Source organism: Hyalella azteca, unplaced genomic scaffold (assembly GCF_000764305.2).
Source record: "Hyalella azteca isolate HAZT.00-mixed unplaced genomic scaffold, Hazt_2.0.2 contig9352, whole genome shotgun sequence".
Lineage (NCBI taxonomy): Eukaryota > Metazoa > Arthropoda > Malacostraca > Amphipoda > Hyalellidae > Hyalella > Hyalella azteca.
The window spans coordinates 188433-213073 of NW_025939426.1; the positions used below are offsets into that span (position 1 = coordinate 188433).

General features: G+C 38.1%; 1 protein-coding gene across 1 annotated transcript in view; it reads left to right on the forward strand.

Annotated features, from left to right (window-relative positions):
• The window catches only part of LOC108676290 (dynein beta chain, ciliary-like), a 90112-nt gene that overhangs the window by 14413 nt on the left and 51058 nt on the right, over positions 1-24641 (forward strand). The window contains exons 19-47 of the mRNA XM_047881981.1: positions 117-124; positions 528-734; positions 1329-1524; positions 3373-3534; positions 4554-4755; positions 5688-5897; positions 6379-6548; positions 7143-7365; positions 7666-7832; positions 8199-8364; positions 8905-9028; positions 10182-10354; positions 11358-11489; positions 12020-12133; positions 12656-12762; positions 13061-13178; positions 14182-14408; positions 14667-14808; positions 15833-15958; positions 16255-16362; positions 17926-18104; positions 18529-18664; positions 19214-19348; positions 19629-19748; positions 20396-20538; positions 21171-21372; positions 22449-22673; positions 23339-23416; positions 23915-24047. Coding sequence (XP_047737937.1) covers positions 117-124; positions 528-734; positions 1329-1524; positions 3373-3534; positions 4554-4755; positions 5688-5897; positions 6379-6548; positions 7143-7365; positions 7666-7832; positions 8199-8364; positions 8905-9028; positions 10182-10354; positions 11358-11489; positions 12020-12133; positions 12656-12762; positions 13061-13178; positions 14182-14408; positions 14667-14808; positions 15833-15958; positions 16255-16362; positions 17926-18104; positions 18529-18664; positions 19214-19348; positions 19629-19748; positions 20396-20538; positions 21171-21372; positions 22449-22673; positions 23339-23416; positions 23915-24047 — 4433 coding nt within the window. The remainder of the gene's footprint in view (positions 1-116; positions 125-527; positions 735-1328; positions 1525-3372; positions 3535-4553; positions 4756-5687; positions 5898-6378; positions 6549-7142; positions 7366-7665; positions 7833-8198; positions 8365-8904; positions 9029-10181; positions 10355-11357; positions 11490-12019; positions 12134-12655; positions 12763-13060; positions 13179-14181; positions 14409-14666; positions 14809-15832; positions 15959-16254; positions 16363-17925; positions 18105-18528; positions 18665-19213; positions 19349-19628; positions 19749-20395; positions 20539-21170; positions 21373-22448; positions 22674-23338; positions 23417-23914; positions 24048-24641) is intronic.

The window sequence follows — 24641 nt, forward strand, 5'->3', positions numbered from 1 at the left end:
ATTGAATATATTCGCACTAAACTGAACGTATTAAAATGTTCAAGAAATACTGTTTAATTTATATCCAGTTAGAAATTTCACCGTCAATAAGTTAGAAAAAACATTTTTTTTTCAAGGGAAGACGGTAAGTTATTATTAGAAGTACATGACGTAGTTGCTTTGCGTTGAAATGTATTCGTGAAAATGTGCCTTTCTTGAAAAGAAATATATTGCACGTAGCTTTGTTTCTACCATGAGCTTAGAATTGAGACTTAATGAGCTTAGACTTTAGATGAGCTTAGACTTAGACTTAATTTACTTCAGTTTAATAAATTTTACTTTAGTTTAATTTGGACTAAAAATTTGTCGAAAACATTTATAGGTACTCACTTCTACTTATTTGTTTTGTTCTCATTGTTCCTTTTATATATGATTTATTTTTGATACAGTAATATATTAATTGGAGGAGTTACACTTTTCGCGTATGTTTTTGTTTCACTTAATCACCTCATATACAATGAAAGTTAATTACTAAAATACTCTTTAAGTGTTTCTCTTTTTTATATTTTTTCCTTCCGTTGTCTTTATCTCAAACGTTCTTGAAGTTCAAGCCATTCTTTTACCCCAACCCTTTAGGTACAACCAAATCTGCAGCCAAACCACGGACGTGGAGCGACAGCTCATCCGCAAAAGGCTCAGCGTCATCGACGAGCTCGTGACGAAGGCGGAAACTGAAGTTCTGTGGGACGGTGAAGGTGAGCGTCAGAGTACGTGGAATATTTTGTCATTACTCAATGAGGTAAAGAATTATAAAGGTGTTGACTAATACAAATATTGTTACAGCAATTTATTAGATTTGAAATATTTGTAAAGTTTCATCAAACGCATAACCTTCTACTTACGGATATATTAAATGCCATCACTGCTTCGAGATTCCTTCACTGAATAAGGGTTTAAAACTGCTTTTTTGCATTTAGCTCCATCACGAGAAACGTAAATGTTATGCAGCATTTCACAGTTTGTGTGAGTTAAATTTCATCATGAGCTGAAACATGAAAATTTTGCTGCTTTGAAATTTACCAAAGAACTACGCAATTTTTATATCATACAATTTAGTTCGTAGCATCATTTTAGTTACATATTTTACGGACAGAATCATGTCGCGGTTCGCCACACGTTCGAAAGCAGCTGATTTTTTAGTGCATTTTCTCATTTATGGAAAAAATGCCTTATTGTGCTCGTAATGTCCGTCTGTCCGTCCGTGACTTCACGTTATCGTCGACGAGAAAATACGCTCTCTTTCACTCACTACAGTGAGTACTGAGTTATATTTTTATTGAATTACACAGATACATTGCCGTTCCTGGAGATGCTGCGGGGACACGTGAGTGAACTGGAGCAGCAAGTGAGCGCCAGTCAGGACAACTTGAAACTCATGGACGCCATCTTGGGCGCCTGGGTGGAGGAACCCGTCTTCCAGAGGAGGGGCGGCACGCGGGACGGTTTGCTGTCTCTGGAGGAAAAGAACGATCAGCTCAGCGCCGTGTAAGAACGCCGTATGCAGTTGCCTGATGTGTAAGAATGCCGTATGCAGTTACTTGATGAGTAAGAATGGCATATGCAATTGCTTGATTTGTTTTAATGGCAAATGCAGTTAGTTGACGTGTGAAGACGGTGTGTGCAATTGCCTGGTATGTTAAAATGACGTATTCAGTTGCTAATTCTCTATGAATGGAATATGCAGTTGCTTGACGCGTAAGAACGGTATATGCAGTAGCTTGATGTGTAGTGCGGATAGTACGGACATATGCACTTGTTTGATTTGCTAGGATGGTTTTCAGTAGCTTGATGTTTAGAACTGACATATGCAGTTGCTTCTCGTGTAAAAACGACCAGTGTAGTTGCTTGTTGTGTAAGAATGACCTTTGCAGGGTAGTTGCTTGTTGTTTAAGAATGGTAAATGCACTCGTTGGATGATTCAAATGAAATTGATGATTTGGCATTGGTGTCTCCGTCGATAGAGCGTTAGCAAATATTTTCACTCGATTTCACAAAGCTAGGCGGCTGGCCAATTGTACCTATCACCGATTTCAGCCGAAATTTAAAACTGAGACGACGACAGCTTTCTAATATTCAAGAATCCCTCTCACGTTAACTTTTACTTTGGTTATCAAAAACAGAAGTCCTGGAATCATATTACTGTAAAATAGATATTCCGTCACACCTGGTGTTGCCCAAAATGAGCAATAAATGTCAGAGAGATATATTGTAGTTGGTTTCGGCGCAAGACAATTATAGGAGCATTGTTTATCATTCATTTCTACGCAATGACTCTGGCATTGTATCCGGGGCTATGCCAGAAAAATTAAAAGTTTTGTTCTTGAAAACTCTCGGTGATCACCATGCTTTGTTGGTGAATAATTCAAAATCGGTTGTTTTATCGGGTATAAATATGCTTCCTCTTGTGGGTATGCGATCATTTCTAGTACATAAATACAGTTGTGCATGATGCGCATCATCGTACGTCGGTATGATGTCACGCAGCTTTTAAGCTAGGCTGGAGGAGCGTAATGGGAGGCGTTATCGAACCCAACATATTCCGCCGTATCTCTCTAGTGTAAGTATTAATGCTAAGACGAGCAACGTCCCTGTATGCGTTAGTGACTTTTAGCGTCCACTTCCAGTGTTTTAAATTTCCGCTGCATTTTTGGGCCGTAGTATATTTAAACTAAAGCCTGGTTTGGATGCTGCCATCAGTTTATTTCCTCTTGAAATTGAAAATATAGCATGTTTTCTGCTTGTTGCCTTGTATTTCATTCGTCAATCCAGGTTTTAACATCTCTTACAAATTTCAATCTTGTGGATTGATTGTTCTTTGGAACTAGAATTTTAGAACTAATGATTGAGCGTGACTCCAAAACGTTCGTTATGAAAATAGTGTGAATTTTCGTGGCACTTTCCAATCGATTATAAATTCATACTAAAATTGAGCTTCCAGCAACACTTTAATACTAGCCCTCTTCGAAATTACACATTTCGAAATTTACTTGTAATCCAGATTAACCTTTTGAGAAAAGCTGAGATAATTGACGCTAAACATGAAAACTATTCTTCTGTGACACGAAAAAAAGTGTTGAATGATTGTTTGGTATTTGAGGTAGGTTGTAAACATGAAGAATTGCCTGTAGGCTTGCTAAATTAGCATATTCCAAGATACTGGGCGCCGGGCGCGGTGGAATGATTCTAAGCACAATGATTCTTTATGCATTTGGATGAAACTTTTGGACACGTCTCTGCACCGAACGCATTTTAAACCTAAAGATCATGGTTATGATTCTGAAGTTCATGAGCTCTCAGTTGTTTATTTATCCATTGCTAGTGTGAATCTTACAGGAACATTCGTATGAAGGGTGATGGTCTCAAGCTGCAAAAGCTGCTTGACGACAACCGAGCCCTTCTAGGGGTTGACGAGTCGTCTTCAGATCACTGGGACAGATACCTGCTCAACATCGACCACCGCATCGAGAGAGGCTTGGGGGATGCTGTGCATTGCAGGTTTTTACCATTTTAGCGATGTTTGCAGTATAAATTGTTACGTTGTACTTTCGAAATTTACTGACAATAACCTGTTTCCTTATATTGAATTTGGCTAAATTATTGCAACCTTATTTGTCAGTTGTTTCTGAAAAGACGAAAGCTGATAGTTGGTCTGACGGCGGATTTCATTTTCATGATAAAAATTATTTTTCGCTTTTTACGCTTTACGTGCACTTAAATGCAGATGTGGTTGTACATCATGATTAATGATGTTGCCGGAATATCTCATTTCTGTTTGTTTATTCACCCGTGAGGAATTTCTCTATCAGGACTCTAGTTTACTTGTCAGAAATCTTCTAAAATTCTCTAAGATTTGCATGTTATCTAAGTTTCTACCAGTAAATGTTCATCCACGGGCTCCACGAACCTTATCAACTCTAGATGACTTTCCTCCTATAATGAACATTTTTCACATGATCATTTTATGAATGCAACGCTCGTCTTAAGTAATACAACAAGCGAACTCTAATGCAGTCGTATTGTCATCATTCCCAATTGATTTTTCACTGATACTTTATGATGTAGAATTCATCACATGCATGAAGATCTGTACTGAAAATATCTTACCCTGCCTAATCTGACCTTCCTGTTGGCGAACTGAAATACCTTGTGTAAGAGGTTGCTTTTCTGGTGCAACTCTTATATATATAATTATTGTATGAAAGACCTGAGGTTAGTTCGGGTTTAGTTTGTGATCAGAGGATAAATGAGGCACAGAGTAAACAACAACAGAGTACTTATTTATAGTAAGACAGCTTACAGTTTATGGGATTACAGATAGAAGTGCGAGTTTAATACATTTATCTACGCTCACGACTCGAAGAGGAACGAGTCGAAGAACCTATAGTTGGCGGTTCTCGGTCTTGACTGACGCTTCTCGTTCTGTAGTGACGACGTTACTGATATAGAAAAAAGAATGAATCTATTTATTTTCGGATTGCAGCTATCAATTCCCATCTTACACTTACCCCGCCTAGTCTGACCTACCTGCTGGCGAACTGTGAGCCGCGCGCCACGCAGTTGCCGCTCCTGGAGGTGCGGCTGCTGCTGGAAGGGAAGTTGCTGACGCTGCGGCCGAGCGCTCAGCAGTTACGAGGGCTCATCATGTCGCTGATCTCAGATCTGCTGCATGTCACCACCTTCATCCCTAGACTTGCTCCTGGTCACCCTTCGTATCTGGTGAGATCCTCTGGATAACTTTAGGATTTGGTGAGTCCTTCTGGACAACTTTAGGACTTGGTGAGATCCTCTGGATAACTTTAGGATTTGGTAAGTCCTTCTGGACAACTTTAGGACTTGGTGAGATCCTCTGGATAACTTTAGGACTTGGTAAGACCTTCTGGACATCTCTCGCACTAGTTGAAACTTTCTGTACGCATTTCGTTATTGTTAAGACATTCTATTCGCCTTTCGTGATGGGGAGACATTCTGTACGCCTTTCATGATTGGTGAGGCATTGTGGACACCTCTCGATCTAGGTGAGGCGTTGTTGGCACTCCACGTACATGAGAAGGTATTCCTGGCCACCTTCGTGCATGGAGAGGATCTTCAGACACCCATCGTACTTCATTGGATATTACAAATTTTGTCTTTCATACTAGCAGCTACACCCCTAAAACAAATTTATTTTATTTATTTAACACGTTTCAACAGTTTGTAAATCGACTAATCTCTATAAAACGGCAATAAACAGCATTAGACAACAAAGCTAGACTAAACTTTGTCTCATATGATTAGATAAGTTGCATTTTCAGTTTCAGGAAATGTATATATATTAAATGCTGCTTTCTACACCCTGGTGGTTATCAATACTGTTCTTCAAATTTGCTGACTCAAGATATTTTGACGTTGCCTAACAATCGGACTAAGCAAAACGTGTGCGCTGTCGGAAAATGGCTCCAAATGTTGAAATACAAACTTTCAAACTTATTTCAACAGAGCACATTCAGATAAGTATTTTCAACTTCTATAGTATCTGTTTAAGTATATTGGCTCGAAACAATTGGGAAGTCCTGGGAAGTCAATATGGGACGGATGGGGAAGTCCTGAACAATGGGAAACGGGGTGTATGACTTTTCTTGTACTGACTTCCAAATGACTTTCACCCTCAGCCTGAACTGGAACGCGACGAAGACCTGCAACAACTGCAGGAGGCGCTGCTGAGGAGGTTCGAGTCCGTGGCGGTGCAGCTCGACGCCCACAAGGAGCAGTTCGCACCTCACGCGCCCCTCTGGCGGGAGAACAAGTCTGAAGCTCTCGACCGGTTCCTTAGGGAGGGTGAAAACGGGGCAGAGCCTTCGCTACCTCAATTCAAAACCAAGGTGATAATTACGAGGGTTAGTCAGTTTCAGATTATGAGCTAACGAATTATTTTTTTATTCCTAGCGAAAACATATGGGAACAAGCCGTTACTTGACTGCAAAAAATGAAATAGGATAAGGAGCAGCCAGTTTGTGTGTGCGCGGGATCTTTTGCATGCACATCAACACATTCAAGGCGTGTTCAACTTAACCTTCTGTGTAAGGATACATAAAGCGTCGCTAGTTCTATTCGTGCATAAAGGCCTGGGACCGAGAGGTCTCGTCACTGTACAAAGGTCAATCACTTTGCAGATGAAATATATTTGCTAATTAGTAAGACAAATCTCCGCGAAAAATCAAATCTTGACAAATACACATAAATTTAAAACCACATCCATATTTATGGACATTCATTATTCATCCAGTGAAATGCAGATCGTCGAATTTCGCCAGTGTTGAAAATAGACTTTCTAAAATGCATTTTCTCCACTATTCTTCAAAGATCGACTCGTACGAGAATTTATACAGCGAAATGGAGGGCATGGCATCACGTGTGGTGTTCGACTACTGGTGTCTTCTGGACACAAGCCCCTTCAAACACTCCCTGCTGTCTACCATCAAGCAGTGGGCGGAGGTCTTCAAGCAGTACCTCGTCAACAAAGTTAGGGACAGGTCAGTGACGATGCTGCTTAGATGAAAGTTATAATCAATTAATTAAACATAGGAACATTTTATGATATTACATTTTATGAGCATTTTGAGACGAATTAATGTTTTAGGATCATTTTATGAGATATTGTTGACACACACATGTTAACCAACGTGGAAACTTTGAACGCTGAATCGAATGCGTGTTGCTAACACCCTAACTATGAATTTTACCATACTCTGAAATTTTAGTTAGAAATAAACCTCATTAGAACCTGTCAAATCCCCAATCGCGTGTTACATTTTCTCAGAATTTTATAGGTTTCAAGATTTCACAAAATACATACATTGAAAAATATTTGTTTAAATACGTACATGCATACTTGGACCAGAAATGTCGTGAAGTTTTCTTTTCGTCGAATTTGAGTGACGGAAGCCTAAAAATGAGTCGCAAGTACGCAATTCCATTTAAACAAATTTTGGCAGCTTTACGAAATTAACTAAAAAATTATATTGATATATTAATATCAATGACTGTATTAATACTATTAATTAATTATTAAATCGTTAATATTAGTATTAATGAATTAATATTATTAGTACTAATTATACTATCAGCGTGACGGAGATGGACGAGTTCCTGAGCGTGACGGCAAAGGGCATAAGTGCTGAGGTGTCAGAAGGAGACTACGACGCTCTTGTGGCCGTGATGGCTCATTTGGGGCATGTCAGGGACAGGCTCCATAGGACGGACGCTCTCTTCGGCCCGCTTGCCGCCACCATCGCCCTCATCAGTAACTACAATCAGGACCTGCCCGAGACTATACATCTACTTCTTCAGGTAGACGTAGTTTACTTACCCGAGACGATACATCTACTTCTTTACTTCTTCAGGTAGATGTACCGTAGTTTACTTGCCCGAGACGATACGTCTACTTCTTCAGGTAGAAACAGCTGGTCACGAATTAATGCTCTATGAATTTTGATTTTGGTTAGCTATTTTGAAATGAACCAGGCATTTTGGATTCTAGCTTGATTTGACTCTTGGTGTTAAAGATAATTGACATGACTAATGATGGTAGTTATTATATTGCTAATGATAAATTTAGGTTTCTAGTTCCACGTTCTTGTGGTTGTTCAGGAATTGCCGGAAAGGTGGGAGACTCTGAAGAAGCAGTGCGATTTGGTGAGGCAGCAGCTGGCACCAGTGAAGGCCATCGAGGTTGACGGCATCAAGAAAAGAATCGTGCGTTTTGACAGCCAGCAGCTTGCCTACAGGCAAAAGTTTAGAAGCTACTCTTTCTTCCGGTGAGTTACCCACTCATTCCACTACTACTTACCCACCTAACTACTCCTTTTTCCGGTGAGTTACCCACTCTTTCCACTCCTAGTTAACCCCCTAACTACTCCTTCTTCCGGTAAGTTACTCACTCCTTCCACTCCTAGTTACCCCCTAATTACTCCTTCGGCCGTTAAGTTAATACCACGAACGGGACAAAAAAATTTGTAAATGGAAACCCCAGTCGTAGCGTTTATAGGATGAAACCATTAATTTCAATATTAAGTTTCAGATATCACTGGAGAGTTCTTCTGAAACAATTTTAACGAATTAACTTAAAGATTAAATTAATCAAGTGAAAGCTAAAATATTCTCTTGAATATTGTTGCATGCAGGTACGAGTGCGATTTGCCTTACTGGCGCCTGGAGCGGGTGAACGCCAGGCTACAGCGGCTCGAGGCGGACGCCAAGAAGTTGCATTTGTCAGCGCAGCTTTTCGAAGTGCAACTTCCTGACTTCAAAATGATCAAAGCTTGCAGGAGGGAGCTGAAAATGCTGAAGGTTGGCTGCAAAATATTCATTATATAGTGATATAAAGTGCTAGAGTCCTTTTATTAGGCTATTTTTTACTGTCTGATTGCTGATTTTGATCAAAATTCTCACAAGTTGCTGGTTTAGAACTCCCAACTTGCTGCTTCAATCTTGGTGACCTTAATCGCTAGTCACCCCGCAGGTCTGTAATTATCTGGCAGGCGTATTTACTAAAGAAATAATAAAATCATATGTTAGAAATTAGGCATATTCATCATTTTAAAGATGTTTAGTGATATCGGCAAGTTTTTTTTGCAGTTGACTAGATCTCTGACTCAGGCGTTGCATAACCATATATGAATGAACGTTCACATCAATTATTGATTCCTAGAGCATGAATGTGGCACGTTCAGGTTCAGTCCAGATGATTAACGTAACCGGTTTTCAGTCCCACTTCAATTCCTGTGGCAAGTGCTCGAAATGAAACGTGCCTAAAATTTGAAATTATTTGTAATTGAAAAATATGTAGCTAAAATTCCTTGTTTTATTTGAAGATTATCTATTCAACAGCAAGTTTGGGATCACGTCTTCTCGGTTAACTCATCGGTCAACCACTGGAAGAAAACTCCTTGGCGAGATATCGACGTCGAAGCAATGGACATCGAGTGCAAAAAATTTGCCAAAGACTTACGAGGTAAGCGCACGATATTCCTTACCAGCTTAAGGAAGACTTTTTAAATAGTATTTATAATAAGGACGTGTATTTCTAAATGATAGCCATGAGTAGTTGAAATGTTCAGATTTTCGAAGTTTAAAAGTTTGAAGATCTTTGGCCGTACTATCAAAATTAGTTAGGAGTTCATAACTCCGTCAGCTACTCAATGATTGGTCAGCCCGCTGAGTGCACGTAAGCGAGTTTTGAATATTCGGCCGCTGATCGCTAACACCATTCACACAACGCTAAATACTGTGGCTTAAATGAATGTAACGGTAAATGTAGTAGCTTTCCTCGCAGTTGCATGCGATTATTAGTAATGCAGTCGTCTCCATTATGGTTATAATATTGGGCGGGCGGCTCCAGAAATGTAAGGATTTATGAGAGTGGAAAAAGATATAATTTTCCTTAGTGCACACGATCCATGCCTGATAAAATAAACTAAAGATAAGTCTCTGCCAATGCTCCGGAAGCGTTCATAATTAAATAGGCCTCAAGGTAAAATAATAATTGGCAAATACAGGCGTTAAAATTTTATTTTACGTATGAAATATGGTTGCATATGACCCGGATTGCAACGTGTCGCGTAAAACAACATTTACATTGCGACCCTTGACGTCGCCATGAATCCTGACTACGGCACGTCTCATTAGACAATATAAAAAATTTGTCATAGTGCACAATTTTCATAGCTTTCTCACTTATAAGTTAAACCCAACACGGTCAGAATATAATTTTTCTCACACAAGAGTCGGTGTGCCTTGACTTTCGGCAATTCAAAACACAGAAATTATTCCCAGAAATTTCATCTGTCTTAATTTTTATGCTAGGCTTTTTGTCGATCGAATAACTGCCTTTATCATATTGTGCAATGCTTTTATTCATTTTATATGTTATTATTTCTTAATGTTATAAATAATTTAAATATGACAAAAATAATGCTGGCCTCGTTCTTCAGTAGAGTTAGACTATACCATCCCTCATCAAGATTAGATGTTATAACTAAAAATGCTATCTGCCCCCACCATTTATGTAAACTTCACGAAAAATACATGAATTTATCGCACATTTAACTTCATGAAACTTACACGAATTTATCACACATTTTGGCGATCATGATGAACATGAGCAGCTCTGGACAAGGAGATGCGCAGCTGGGATGTGTACATGCACCTGGACAGCGCAGTGAAGAACATGCTTACCTCGCTGAGAGCTGTGGCTGAACTGCAGAACCCTGCCCTCAGGGCACGACACTGGGACCAGCTCATGATCATCTGCTCTTCTGCACACGCGGGGCCTTCTAAAGTATGATATTCTTCATTATATTGTGTTATTATATATTATAATGTTATACAGGGGTTGGACAAAATAAGGGGAACGCAATACATAATATTTAAACATGTTACGTACAATAAAAGCCTGACACATTTCAATCTTTCGTTATTTATTGTTGCTGATAATTCAGCACTAAAGCTAATTACTATCTAGCATTTATAGTTAATTTTAGAGATTTAAGTCAGAAGTTGTTTCCTGCCGTCATTTTCTTTGAAAGAGCTGGAGACAGTTTTAAATTAACAATGTTTTAAATTCCTTTGTAAACTACACATAATTTGTACGAATCCATACCTCGATGGATTGAGGCTGTAGTTGTCGCAAAAAGACTAATTATATTTTGTGGATTTTTGAGGTTTTCCCTAATTCAGTTCAACCCCTTTATATTGTGTTATTGTTAAAGAATTCCGTTTTTAAGTCAATGAAATCATTTACTCACTCAGTCCGATACAAAAGAGTATAGGATGATTCTATTTTCCTTTTACGAAGCTTCAAGACGTTTGCAGGAGCACCAGCTTAAATAAAGGCGGCAAATTGCAAGTGTAAGAAAACGCGTTTTTTGTAAGAAAACGCTTTTCTTGCACAGATAAATCAAACTATTCATGAAAATGACTTACCTTGAAACATTTTTCTATAGCTTCACACTTTTTTATTAGGATATTCATAATTCGTTGAAATTCTATGGAAATTTAAATTTGAATTCAAATTTTGCGCAGGTAGAATTACAATAAAAAATTAACATTATGAAGTGATTTTGTATAATTTTAACTATTATATTACTAATTTGCATCTTGAATATGTCTCCGTTCGCAGACATCTCACACGGGCTCCCCAGATTCAATATAATATAATTTAAAGGTAAATTATTGATTAAAATTATTTGCAGGAGCAGTTGACCCGTGGGTAACACAACAGTAAGCAAATATAGTGCAACGATTCGAGCTCACATTGTTTATTATTGATGTATTTGCTACAGACGATCGTAGTGAACTCGCCCGAGACAACCCTCGCGGACCTGCTGAACCTGCAGTTGCATGCCTACGAAGACGAGGTCAAGAACATCGTCGACAAGGCAGTCAAAGAAATGTCCATGGAGAAGACCATTAAAGTAATTACAATCATTAATGCATTTGGTTTGTATTTGTCTTTTGGTGTTAGAGTTTTATTTGAATTTGGATTGCATGTTTAATTGCTTTCATGATTGTTGTTACTTCTATGCCGACATGATATGTATGCCTGACGTTTCACGATTCCGAATTGAACTGGTTTGTATTACTTCATTATTTTATTAGTGCTACCTTAAGTTGTTAGGAAAATGTGAGCTGTAATTAGGTTACAAGCGCGGATGACCCAATGTGACATATGTGGAGTATGAATGATGTAATATCGAATTTATGGAATATGTACATATAACCTTATATGGAATGTGCGAAGTATGACTAGCATAGAAGGTGTGAAATATGTATGACCTTATATGGAATACTTGGAATATGTATATGACTTAATATGGAATTTGTGTAATATGTATGATCTAATATGTAACTTGTAAACATGAATGACCTAATATGTAATTTGTGAAATATTTATGACCTAACATTGAATAAGTGATGTATTAGTAACTCGATCTGTGCGGGTTAGGAGCTGGAAGTGACGTGGGCAGCGTTGGAGTTTGAAAGCGACCGCCATCCCCGCACGGGCATCGCGCTGGTGCGAACCACTGAGGAGATGATAGAGACGCTCGAGGAAAACCAGGTGGTGCACTGTTGGGTTTTATTTTATGTAACAGGAAATATATTTATATAATGAAATCATAGAGACTCTATATTGAAATGATAGAGACTATATGATTGAGACTCTCGAGGAGAACCAGGTGGTGCACAGCTGGTTCTTACTTTAGATAACGGGAAATTGATTTTATGCATCGAAATTATAAAAAAGTTGTGAACGTAAAGAAGAAATTTCAAAGTCCCAATATTAGGACTGTTATTAGGACGATAAGTTATTGAGTATAATATTGCAAAGGAACAGATTGTACCAGCTTTTTACGAAGGTGATTGTCTTTAAATTTGCCATATAATTTGTCAACGTCGCAACTGAATGAGCATTACAGGTTTAAGGAAGTATACTACTAGATGGCATTTTCATGACTTGAATGTTACATGCAAATTCTTTATCAATGACAACGGTTTTCATGTCGGATTGAATGTTCTTGCTATGTTCGGTAATTTATTGTTTATTTATTTGAATGAAAAACAGTACATGACTTGTGGTCAGGTTCAACTTCAAAACTTGTTGACTTCTAAGTACGTTGAGCATTTCCTGGAGGCGGTGTCAGGCTGGCAGAAGAAGCTGTTGACTTCCGATCAGGTCATCAACATATGGTACGCTATCACTTATAAAAATATTAATTTGCTACAATAAAAAACCCTTCTATAAAAAATAAAGTAGATTAAATAAAAATCTTTCTTCTAAATATCTTTCTATTTGTCTACTCGGAGCCTTGGAAGTTGGAGTCTACTTGGTGCAATTGCAGATGCAGTTTCATATTTTCAACGTCATATATTATCGTTAGTTAGGGAGATAACCTCGGTAATGTTGTATTCAACAGCCTTATTTTATATTGTATTTTATATTGCATTTTACATAATCTTCTGATTACGCGGTACTCAATTGTTGAAGGTTTGAAGTACAACGTACATGGAGTCATCTGGAGTCTATTTTCATCGGATCTGATGACATCCGCGAGCAGCTACCCGAAGACTCCGCTAGATTCGATCAAATTGACGCTGATTTTAAGGTACATTTCTTCCTTTAATGTTTCTAAATTTTTCGAATAACTCCCCTCATGTGGTCTTCTGAAGCTTGCCTTTGTCGAGAAGAAGTCGTTTAGGGTATTACGATCATGTGAGCGTGCTGGTCTCAATTGTGGGGTTAAGGCAGGTTGTTTTTTACTTTCTTTATATCTTTTTACCTCTCTTCTCTTTCTTGTTTCTTCATTTCTTTTTTTTGTCTCTCTTCTCTTTTTTGTTTCTTTATCTCTCTTATTACCTCTCTCCTCATTTTTGTTTCTATATCTCTCTTCTACCTATCTTCTCTTTTTTGTTTCTTTATCTCGATTTTTACCTCTCTTCTCTTTTTTTGTTTCTTCATCTCACTTCTTACCTCTCTTCTTTTTTTTTCTTTCTATATCTCTCTTTTTATTTCTCTTCTATTTTTTGTTTCTTTATCTCTCTTTTTAAATCTCTTCTCTTATTTGATTCATTATCTCTCTTGCGCACGACCGGCGCTTCTTGTAAGAGTGTCTTCCTTTCGTATGCTGCTCATCTGTCTATTTTTCGTAACTTCAAATTTTTATTTCTTGCTGGCTTAATTGGCATTCGTGAGATAAATTAAAGTTCACAATTATACAACTGTGGTAAGCAAATGCTAGCATAACATTCCGGTGAAACATTTCACAGTCTCTGATGTGAAACATTTTCTTTCATAAAAGGCGAACGCTCTTGTCTATGTTCAAGCTAAATAATGAAAGGCCGAACCATTTAAATGTTTGAACAGTTGACCCTGCTGCTTGTTCGAAAAGAATGCGTAAAAACTGCGTAGTTGAATTTGTATTTAGGCTCATTTAAATTCTGACTAAGCTTTTACCTAATGCCTATATATAATAATTATTAGAACTTAAGTTTCAATGAGTGCCCCTATTGTGGTGATGAGCACCTAATTAAACCTAATAACACAAAATTCACGGAATCACAAAAATTGGTCATCATTATCCAGCTTCACTTAGTTCCTTCGTTCCCCAGTCTTTGATGACCGAAATGGTGGCGAGACCAAACGTCCTGGAATCAACCAACCGCCCCGGTCTCTTCAAGAGCCTCGAGCAGCTGCAAAAGCAGCTCACGGTCTGCGAGAAGACTCTGGCCGAGTACCTTGAGACTAAACGACTGGCCTTCCCCAGGTTCTATTTCGTATCTACAGCAGACCTTCTCGATATTCTGTCCAACGGAAACCTGCCTCTTAAAGTCGCCAGGTAAAGACCTTCCAGTTGCATCAAGTTTTTCGATCGCACGGGGGTTACATTTAATTATTACGAAATACGTCCCATGTTGTTACAGTCACTGATTTTTATGTAAAGCTCTTGTAATTAATCTTGATCACGATTTCCATGTTCGAGTTGACTTAGATCTGTCCGAATATTTGTCCCAAGAATTGGTCAATAAGTTTTAGTTTAATTGCTCGAGAATTTTTTTGGCAGTTACGTAAATAAAACCTTCGGAATATTGCACAGGCACCTGACGAAGTTGTTTGATAGCATCGCAAGTTTGGAATTCAAGAACAAAGACCCAGTGGAGAACAAAGACGCCCTCGTCATGGTCGCTAAAGACGGAGAAAGAGTAACTTTCAAGCAGCCTGCGTCGTGCGCCGGTCCAGTGAGTCTTTGTGGGGTCAAAAGATGCGAGAAATAAGTTTCATCATACACAATTATTGAATGAAATTTATTCATAGGAACATCATTTAAACCGCAGGGCACTTGATAGAAACATGTAAGCATATGCAGTGAAAACGACCCGACATATTTCTGGTTTCGACTTTCATCTCCAATTTCTTCATTTATTGTATGAGCTCCAAAAGCATCCTTTTTTCTAGCAATATTTCGAAAATCAAGCCTAGTCTTCTACTGCGTCATTTAACAAACGTTCACATTACTCTGTGGAAATGTTGCAGCAGTAAAATTAAGTATACATTTATTAGATTTTAATCAAGGCTGGCGTCTCCAGGGGAAGAAGTGGTAGCATTGACAGAGAGTTTGGAGTCACTTAACATATATTAATTAAATTAACGCCTGCACTTAGAGCAGTATAGATCAAATGTATTGAAGTTTTGATGCGCTAAACTTTTAACCGAACCCAATGCTGCTGGGCGTTAGCTTCGGTTAATTAGTTAATTCAATTAATTTTTAACTAACGCTTGCTCTGCCTGGTGCAGTTATAGCTGTAGCTCAGGAAATTTTAGACTCTTTTAATTTTTATCTCAGTGTTGCCGTACACGGAGAGAGTAGTGCCGGTCAGTAAAACTCTCAAATACTAACTGCGACCAAATTTCATGCTACTGGCTTGTTTAAGGGTTACTGAGACCTACCGTGGTCAGTATCGTCTCTACACAAAGCCAATAGCTCGGTAAACATAGGCGAGTATTGTTTGAGGGCTGGAGTGGCCGCCAATACCATCCACTTGTGCATAAAAATTTACGCTCGCTGTAGCAGGTAGAACAGTGAATGTAGCTCCTGAATGTTTACACTTGGACAATTTCTACCTAAAGTTCCCTATGCCAGAGGGAAAGTTTGAACGCCTCTAAATTTTAATGAACAATTTCTACCTAAAGTTCACTATGACAGATAGCAAGTTCAGGAAAGTTTAAACGCCTCTAAGTTTTCACAGACGCTTGCTCTGACAGGTAGAGCAATGGCTGCAGCGCGTGCTGCTGGCCATGCGGGAGACGGTGCGCTCGAGCCTCAGTGACGCCGTGGCTTCCTATGAAGAGCAGCCGCGACCGCACTGGGCCATGCAGTACCCGGCGCAGGTCTGTTGTTAAAACATCGTTACTTGCTTTACAAAATTGAATTATTTTCTACTTTATGTATTCATGGATGTGTTATTTGACAAATTTATAGCATTTTTTAGTAGTGCAATTCTACTTCAGTTCGTTCTTGTACCAGAAGCATCCCTCTGTCAATTATGGAAGCCCTGCTCGTAATGCACCTGCTTACGTGAAAGAAGGAGCCTACGCAACAAATGCCGATTATTTGCGCTCGTAAAAAATATTTAGCTGATAGCCAAGTTTCTACCCTAATGCTGGTCATATACTCATATTTACAGGTGGCACTAACAGGCACGCAAATATATTGGACGGTAGAAGTGAGTGCAGCTTTTGCTAGACTCGAGGAAGGCTATGACACTTCACTCAGGGACTACTATAGGAAACAGGTTAGTCCTTTACTTTAGGAGTATAGTTCAAATTCAGGTAGGAATAATATAGCTGTGGTAATTGAGTTTGTGCTTGTAGTTCGTGCGTTAATTTTTAAGACGTTAGTTGATTTGGGTTGTGTAAAAGAAGCCGCACCTCGGTGACCGTAAATAGGTTTAATTGCAGTGACTTCGTTAGATAGATGTATCAATAAAATATGTTCATTAGTAATATTTATTCTATACGTTTCTGGATGACATCAAAAAGATTGATTATTGGCTGACAAGCCAATGTCAAGTTTTAATACAGAAACAATAAACAGACTGAATTTTTATTCTGGAATTTCATCCAAAAACTACGACACGTCCAAAAGCGTTAGAAAGCGGACGATCAAAAAAATGAGGAATAGAAAATAAAACTAGACGATTCTAAAGGTGTGTTGCATTATATCAGTATATATATATTACAGCCTCGAAGCCGCTTTAAAATATTTTGCTACTAAGCGGTAAAGCAGTGATTTTAAGAGGCAATTTAAGAGGTCATATAAAGGGAAATACTTCAAGTCTAAGGAAGTGCGGCCTCCAAAAATAATCAGTAATTTTATTAATAGAAAGAACTAAGTTTCCCCATATGGTTCGGAATAAATATTGACGTTATTCAAGCTAGAAGTCGAAGCTCAAATGTTAAGATGGCAGCGCCGCAAAAAGGCAAAACCCAAATTTGAGACTTGTGAGTCAACTCTCTTCTAATTCAAGAATGAACGAACATGCACTTTCAACGAAAATAAATGAAATGAAAAACAAAGACTGATCACTTAAACTTGAGAACAGAAATTAGGAAGAGATTGTATCATGTGCATTCCTGCCTTAGCAAATTTAAATGGATGTTTCCACCCGTAAGTTCACTGCCAACAACACTATTTACAGTTCCCTATCCATCGATAGGGATGGAGAAAATGAATACAAATATTTCAACTAAACAAATTAGAAAATTTTCAACACTAAATACATTCCGATATAGTTTATTTCATATTAGATAAGGACATTTTTTAATATACGTTACAGACAAGACATTCTCGCAAAAATTCACAAATACCACCAGTTGACAGGTTTACGAGTTCCAAGAATTTCGTCGTACATTTTTCTTTTTTAAGGGGACCTGCTACCCTAAATCGAGGTAGCCTATAACTCCTACAGTTATTATCCGATCATCATGAAACTCCACGTACATACGTAAAATGTAAAAATAATAACATTTTACTTCTATGAATTTTTCGAAAAAATTGATAGAAAGTGTGATATTCATAGAAAACGGACAAATAAGTGGTACTATAGAAAATCCATCTCCTACCACAAATATCGTCCGACAATATCGAGACACATATCATTAGATTTCTAAAGACCATACCTATCAACTATACCATCACTTTTTTCATTTTCCCCATAGTTTTTTTTATGCAAACAGTAACTTGGCTGCCTCAGGTTCAGCAGCTGAACAGTAACTTGGCTGCCTCAGGTTCAGCAGCTGAACAGTAACTTGGTTGCCTCAGGTTCAGCAGCTGAAAAGTAACTTGGCTGCCTCAGGTTCAGCAGCTGAACAGTCTCATATCGCTGCTGGTCGGAGAGCTTCCCAAAGGCGAGCGTCAGAAGATCATGACGATCTGCACGATTGACGTGCATGCCAGGGATGTAGTGGGCACCCTCGTCAAGGAGAAGATAGAGACGGCGTCTGCTTTTGCATGGCAGTCGCAGCTGCGCCATAGGTGAGGGAGGTTCGCAGTTGCTTCTCTCTCAAGCATCACTCATCTCATATCTTCATACGCCCTTGATTTTAATTGATATTTTGCTTTCTGCTAGCACTAATTTAAAATATGAATACAATAGATCCAGTATGGATGATAGTGAAGCTTGTAGCTTGTATGATCCGTTTTCAGTTGATACTTCCGGAAGTTCATTGCAGATTATCTTCATTATCGATTAAGTGCAAAACGGTCGTAAGATGATTACTTTACACCACAAAAATTAGTTTTGCCATGCCCTACCTTATCATAATCACTTCATTCTTTTTATTCGCGCCTATTCACAAAATTGATAAAAAATTGAATTGATGTTTCAAAAACAAAATTGACTAGAAATAAAATTAATGTTTCAAAAATTAATAACCAAAATTATTGGTTTGCGAGAAAGGTGGGACGACGAGGCGGGCGAGTGTTTCGTGAACATTTGTGACGCGCAGTTCAAGTACGACAACGAATACCTGGGCAACACACCACGACTTGTCATCACGCCTCTCACTGATCGCTGCTACATCACTCTCACCCAGGTTATTTTCAGTCCAAGGAAATACCAATATGTATCGAATACATATTATGAGTAAAAATTTAAAAGCAAAGAATAGTCCACAAAAATTCATATCTTTATAGAAAAAGATATGAACGTTTTCTATAAAGATATGAATTTTTGCGGACTATTCTTTGCTTTTAAATTTTTAGTCAACTTGGGATTTAAGCAAATAAGTGACATTAATACATATTATGAGGTAGTAGATTAAGCTGATATGTAAATTGATTCGTAAAGATGGATCATTATACCAATAAGTATAGAATGAGAATACCAGTTTGAGAATACCAATAAGTATAGAATAAATATTATGAGATCGTTGATGAAGCGGATATGTACATTTATTCTTAGCTATGGATCATTATTAGATAAGATAGACTTGTTTATATGTAGATGGATTAGTATTATTTTTGACAGATTAGTAAATAGGCAGTAGATAAAGATTTATATTATCGCAGATATCTTCTCAGAGATCTTACCTTATCCTATAAATATTATCAAGGTTCTATTAAGCCGTTTCATCCATTTCAAGTCCCTTCACCTGGTGCTGGGGGGAGCTCCTACTGGCCCAGCCGGCACAGGCAAGACCGAGACCACCAAAGACCTCGGCAGGGCACTGGGCATGATGGTCTATGTATTCAACTGCTCCGAACAAATGGACTACAAGGTCTGTATCGACCTGATCGTGTTTAAAATGATCGAAGTTCTTGTATTTTGCTTTGGGCAAAAAATAATAAAACGTTATTTATCCATTTGAACTAACCTATCTTATATCTGGCCTTGAAGATATCGATTCGTTCGAATTAACTTGGCATTTAATTTTCTCTGAATTTTTTTTCTATTTCTTGGCAATAACTTTTCTCTACTTAGTGTTTAAAATTTATTGTTGCATAGTTCATTAACGCTGTACTTTTTTCTCTTCGTCATTTTCGTGTTGTTACCCTCAGTCCTGCGGCAACATCTACAAGGGTTTGGCTCAGACGGGCGCCTGGGGCTGCTTTGACGAGTTCAACAGGATCTCAGTCGAGGTGCTCTCGGTCGTCGCCGTGCAGCTCAAATGTGTCCAGGTCAGCCTATCTTTATTTCAATAACAACATTTAGTATAATATTATATAATAATAACAACTGAAAACTGCCCAATTCGAGTGCTTACAGAATCTGAATATGGGATCTTATATATCGAACGATATTGTGTTAACGAAATATTGACGAAAAATTTTTTAAACACCTAAATATATAAATACAATACATAACACACACTCTGCATAGCACAAAGGGAACCGCTCAAGATTGAGTAAAGGCGTATGTATTTTAAAAATTACAAATGGTAACGTCAACAACACACAAGGGTTTTTTAACATATCCGGCTGTCACCTGCCAAAGAGTGATTTTTCCATGAAACTTCAAAATTCGCGTTTAAGGAGAAAATGTTCAAAGGTAAACGAGAAAATTAATCTTGAAGAGCAGTTCTTTTAAGTTAAGTCCCGGTTAATTTTTTTGAACTGCAACTGAGGATATCCCAGCGATTTGTACAACGCACAGGTTTGGAAATGTGCACAGAAATGTTTAGGGGCAAATAACTTGCCTTTGTTTCGTGTTTTTAAGAATGATCATCCATACGGCATTTTTTCCGTGGGAAGAATTCGCATATCATTGATTTAACTGAAGTGATATCCCTGATGATTTGTCACGCAGGTTTCTGTATAATTCACAGGACGCGATCCGGCACCACAAGAGCAGCTTCGACCTCATGGGTGAACACATCCACCTCACGCCCACCGTCGGTATCTTCGTCACCATGAACCCAGGCTACGCGGGGCGCACGGAACTGCCAGAGAATCTCAAAGCCCTTTTCAGGTCTTTCGGCTGACTTTTATACTTGAACGAATAGATGCTAATGAAATTCTTGGTTAGCAGTGATTAGCGGTTATATAACATTCCTACAGCTATTAATTTGCAGATGTGCGATGTTATGACTTTAACACGTTGGCCGCGATGTGCGCCATATATGTACACGCTGTACTTCTCAGAATCGCGATGTGTACACATGTGGTACATTCATATGAAAAATACATATTTTTCTAAAATCTTATTACTCTTTCAAATTTAAAATTTCAATGATGCAATTAAATAACAATGACAGAACATACCCCTGCAGAGCTGCACACAACTTTTCTCCTTGCTATCTGCCGGGTAACTGAAGATATACAAGTTTGAACCTATCGCCCGTACGGCATTCGGGCCAAATCAGCAATCGCGGCCAACGTGTTAAGAACATGATCTAGATATGAAAAAACATGTTATTTCAGACTTGTGCCACAAACAAAGCTAGGAACTACTTTTTTCTTCTATTCCAGATTCTAGTTTTGCTATCGTCCTCCTGACGGCATAATGGATTCAAAATATTATCTATTTTGCACAGTATAGTATACACCAAAAACTTCATAAAGCATACCATTAATTTTTCGTGACCATTTGTCTGTGCGCAGGCCCTGCGCGATGGTGGTGCCGGACTTGGAGCTCATCTGCGAGATCATGCTGGTGGCGGAGGGCTTCTTGGAGGCACGGCTGCTGGCACGCAAGTTCATCACTCTGTACAAGCTGTGCCGGGAGCTTCTGTCCTCCCAGGACCATTACGACTGGGGCCTTAGGGCCATCAAGTCCCTGCTGGTGGTCGCAGGCACTCTCAAGGTCAGTTATCAAAATTTGAAATAGTTTTTTAGCAAAATTGTACTTTATATGAAAATGGCCCTACTCTCTTGGCAATGTTGATTTCTTTCCTGCGACGTTGCGCTCAACAATTAATAATCATAAAAGTAACTTAAACATTCTTACTAATGTCCGTAGACTTATTTGTTATCACTTTTTTTATGCACCGTCCTCATAAGCACAGTTACAATTCTATTGTTTTATTTTCACCTGAGAGATTTGATTTGTATATTACAAAACAGTCTTTATTTAATGGATTTATTGGTCGAAAAAATCAGCATGTACCGCAGCTTGGAAGCCCAGGCCTTGATATTATTTTGATATTCTTTATTTACATTATTTCATGTCCATATTACTAATGCCCTGTTGGTTTCAGTAGTATTGAACATAATGCACTATTGATCAGTTTAAACTGTAGTCTTTATTGTTTTACAGTAAAAAAATATAAAATAAATTTCAGTAATAATTGAAACGCCATTAACGTGGCTCAATTTTGACTGAACAGTTGTTGGTAGATGCTGCAGTTTCTCAATACTATCGGCAAATATTCAAGCAAAATAATTCAGGCTTTGGTGAACCTATTGGATAACCATAGCAGATATAGAACCTTGTCGCATCTCATGGCACTGATGCATGATATGAATTCAAAAATATAAGTAACCATCATTTTTTGCAATTACCTTATTGCAAAAATACCTAATATTAACATTAATAATATTTTACAATTATAAAATTATAACATATAATAATTATTCGCATGATGCATGATATGAATTTAGAATTATCAGTAACCACCATTTGTAGCTATTACCTTATTGCAAAAATACCTGATAATATATATGTATATTTTATAATTATTCAATTATAAGATATAATAATTACTCGCATGATGCATGATATGAATTTAGAATTATTAGTAACCACCATTTGTGGCTATTACCTTATTGTCAAAATAACTGATAATATATATTTATATTTTATAAATTATAATTATTATATAATATAATTATTCAAATATGAAATATACTAATTACTGGCACGTCTGCCCTCGTCTCCAGCGCGACGACCGCGAGCGTCCCGAGGACCAGGTGCTGATGCGGGCGCTCAGGGACTACAATATCCCCAAGATTGTGACGGACGACGTTCCGGTCTTCATGGGACTCATCGGGGACCTCTTCCCTGCCCTCGACGTCCCTAGGAAGCGGGACACTGACTTCGAGAAGCTCGTGAAGCAGGCAGCGCTTGACCTCAAGCTTCAGCCCGAGGACAGCTTCATATTGAAGGCATGACTTCATTATTACTTTTTTACGCTGTTTCAGCGGAAATATTATTAGCATTTTTTCGGTAAATTATGCTCTCAAAATGCCTTGAAGCGTTCATTTAAAGTGAATGTTTTAATCGAGCTGTTAAAAATTTCGAGTTTTGCATATCATTGCGTGCCATTTGCTCGAGATTTATTCTCTATCCCGCATTTATTTACGATCTATTCATTACAGAAAATCTCCGAATTATGAAGTCTGCAGGGGTTCATATATATCTATATAAATTCTTGCAACTATATTGGGGCCATCTTTCTTCCGACTAACATTAATTCAAATTTTAATTTTATGAACATGCAGTTTTATTTTACTTTCCTTAATAACTGGAAAATTCTATCATTTAGTTCTCTCTGTTGTCTACACAGCTGCATTGAACTAATTCATCTTCCTCGTCAGTAAATTACAACCAGATTCGAGCCAAATTTTTATATTCATTTTTTCCCTCAGCATTGATATGATTCAGGAAGAATTTTTGTTCGTTGCTTATTGCTTTCTTTTTCAAAGTCAAAACGATATTCTGTACAGGTCAGCTATCTTTATTTCAATAATAACAATCAATATAATAAAAAGCAATAATAATGAACAATAATATAAAACAAGGTTCTGATCGAGTCCCTCAACTCGGCCAGGTGGTGCAGCTACATCAGCTGCTCGAGGTTCGTCACAGCGTCTTCATTGTAGGCAATGCTGGCACCGGCAAGACTCAGGTTTATATTCTTGTCTCTTATAATATTTAATTACTTCAGAAGTGATAGGCATATTCTACGGTTGGCGAATAATTGCTTGAAATCTTTTGTTAAAGTTGTCAAGACGTATAAGGACGCATTTGGACAATTTGTCTCTGATATAATTTGTTAAAAGTGTATCGTGCCGTTGTACGTTAATTCTGATTTTAATATCTGATATGATTAGTTAAATTTTACTATAAATAAATAAATTATTAATAAGATTATCATCATTAGCTTAGAAAATATTTATCTAAAAAATTAGCCCGCTTTTTTTTCTCTGTTAAATTCTACAAGAAAAAATATAACTCAGTAATCACTACACTGAGTGACAGAGAGCGCATTTTCTCGTCGACGAAAACGTGAAGTCAGGGACGGACAGACGCACAGACGGACGGACGGACGGACATGGCGAACACAATAGCGCCTTTTTTCCATAAGTGAGAAAATGCACTAAAACACGGATATTGTATAATTTAGGTGTGGCGCTGCCTGTTCCGCACCCTGCAGAACAGGGGCGACAAGCCCACGGTGAGCGACCTCAACCCCAAGGCGGTCACCACCGACGAACTCTTCGGTGTCATCAACCCAGCGACGCGCGAGTGGAAGGACGGTTGGTCGAACTTTCAATGAGTTAGGTTAGGTTAGGTTAGGGTTGTGTGTTTTTTTTAATGACTACGAATTTTGAATTACCACGAATGGATTTTTTTTTTAATCATACATGATGATACACCACCGACGAGCTCTTCGGTGTCATCAACTCAGCGACGCGCGAGTGGAAGGACGGTTCGTCTAACTTTCAATGAGTTAGGTTAGGTTAGGATTGTGTGGTTGTTTCGAATGACAACGAATTTTGAATGACTACGAATGAATTTTTCTTTTTGAAACATACTTGATGATACACCACCGACTTGCTCTTCGATGTCATCAACCCCGCGACGCGCGAGTGGATGGACGGTTGGTCAAACTTTCAATGAACGGTTTATTTCTCGCTACATCCTCCGTAACCTTTTTAATGTGTTAAAATGGTTAAATTCTTCATCATAACCGTCAAAATGTTGTCAAAATTATTTTTGAAATTCCATTTTTATTCTTCGGGATGATAGCTTATTTCTAATCATTGAAAATACTTGAATCAAGTGTGAAGGTGAAACATTTGCTCAACGTTTATTACCTTGAAATTGCCATGTTGCTAAAAAATTTTCCA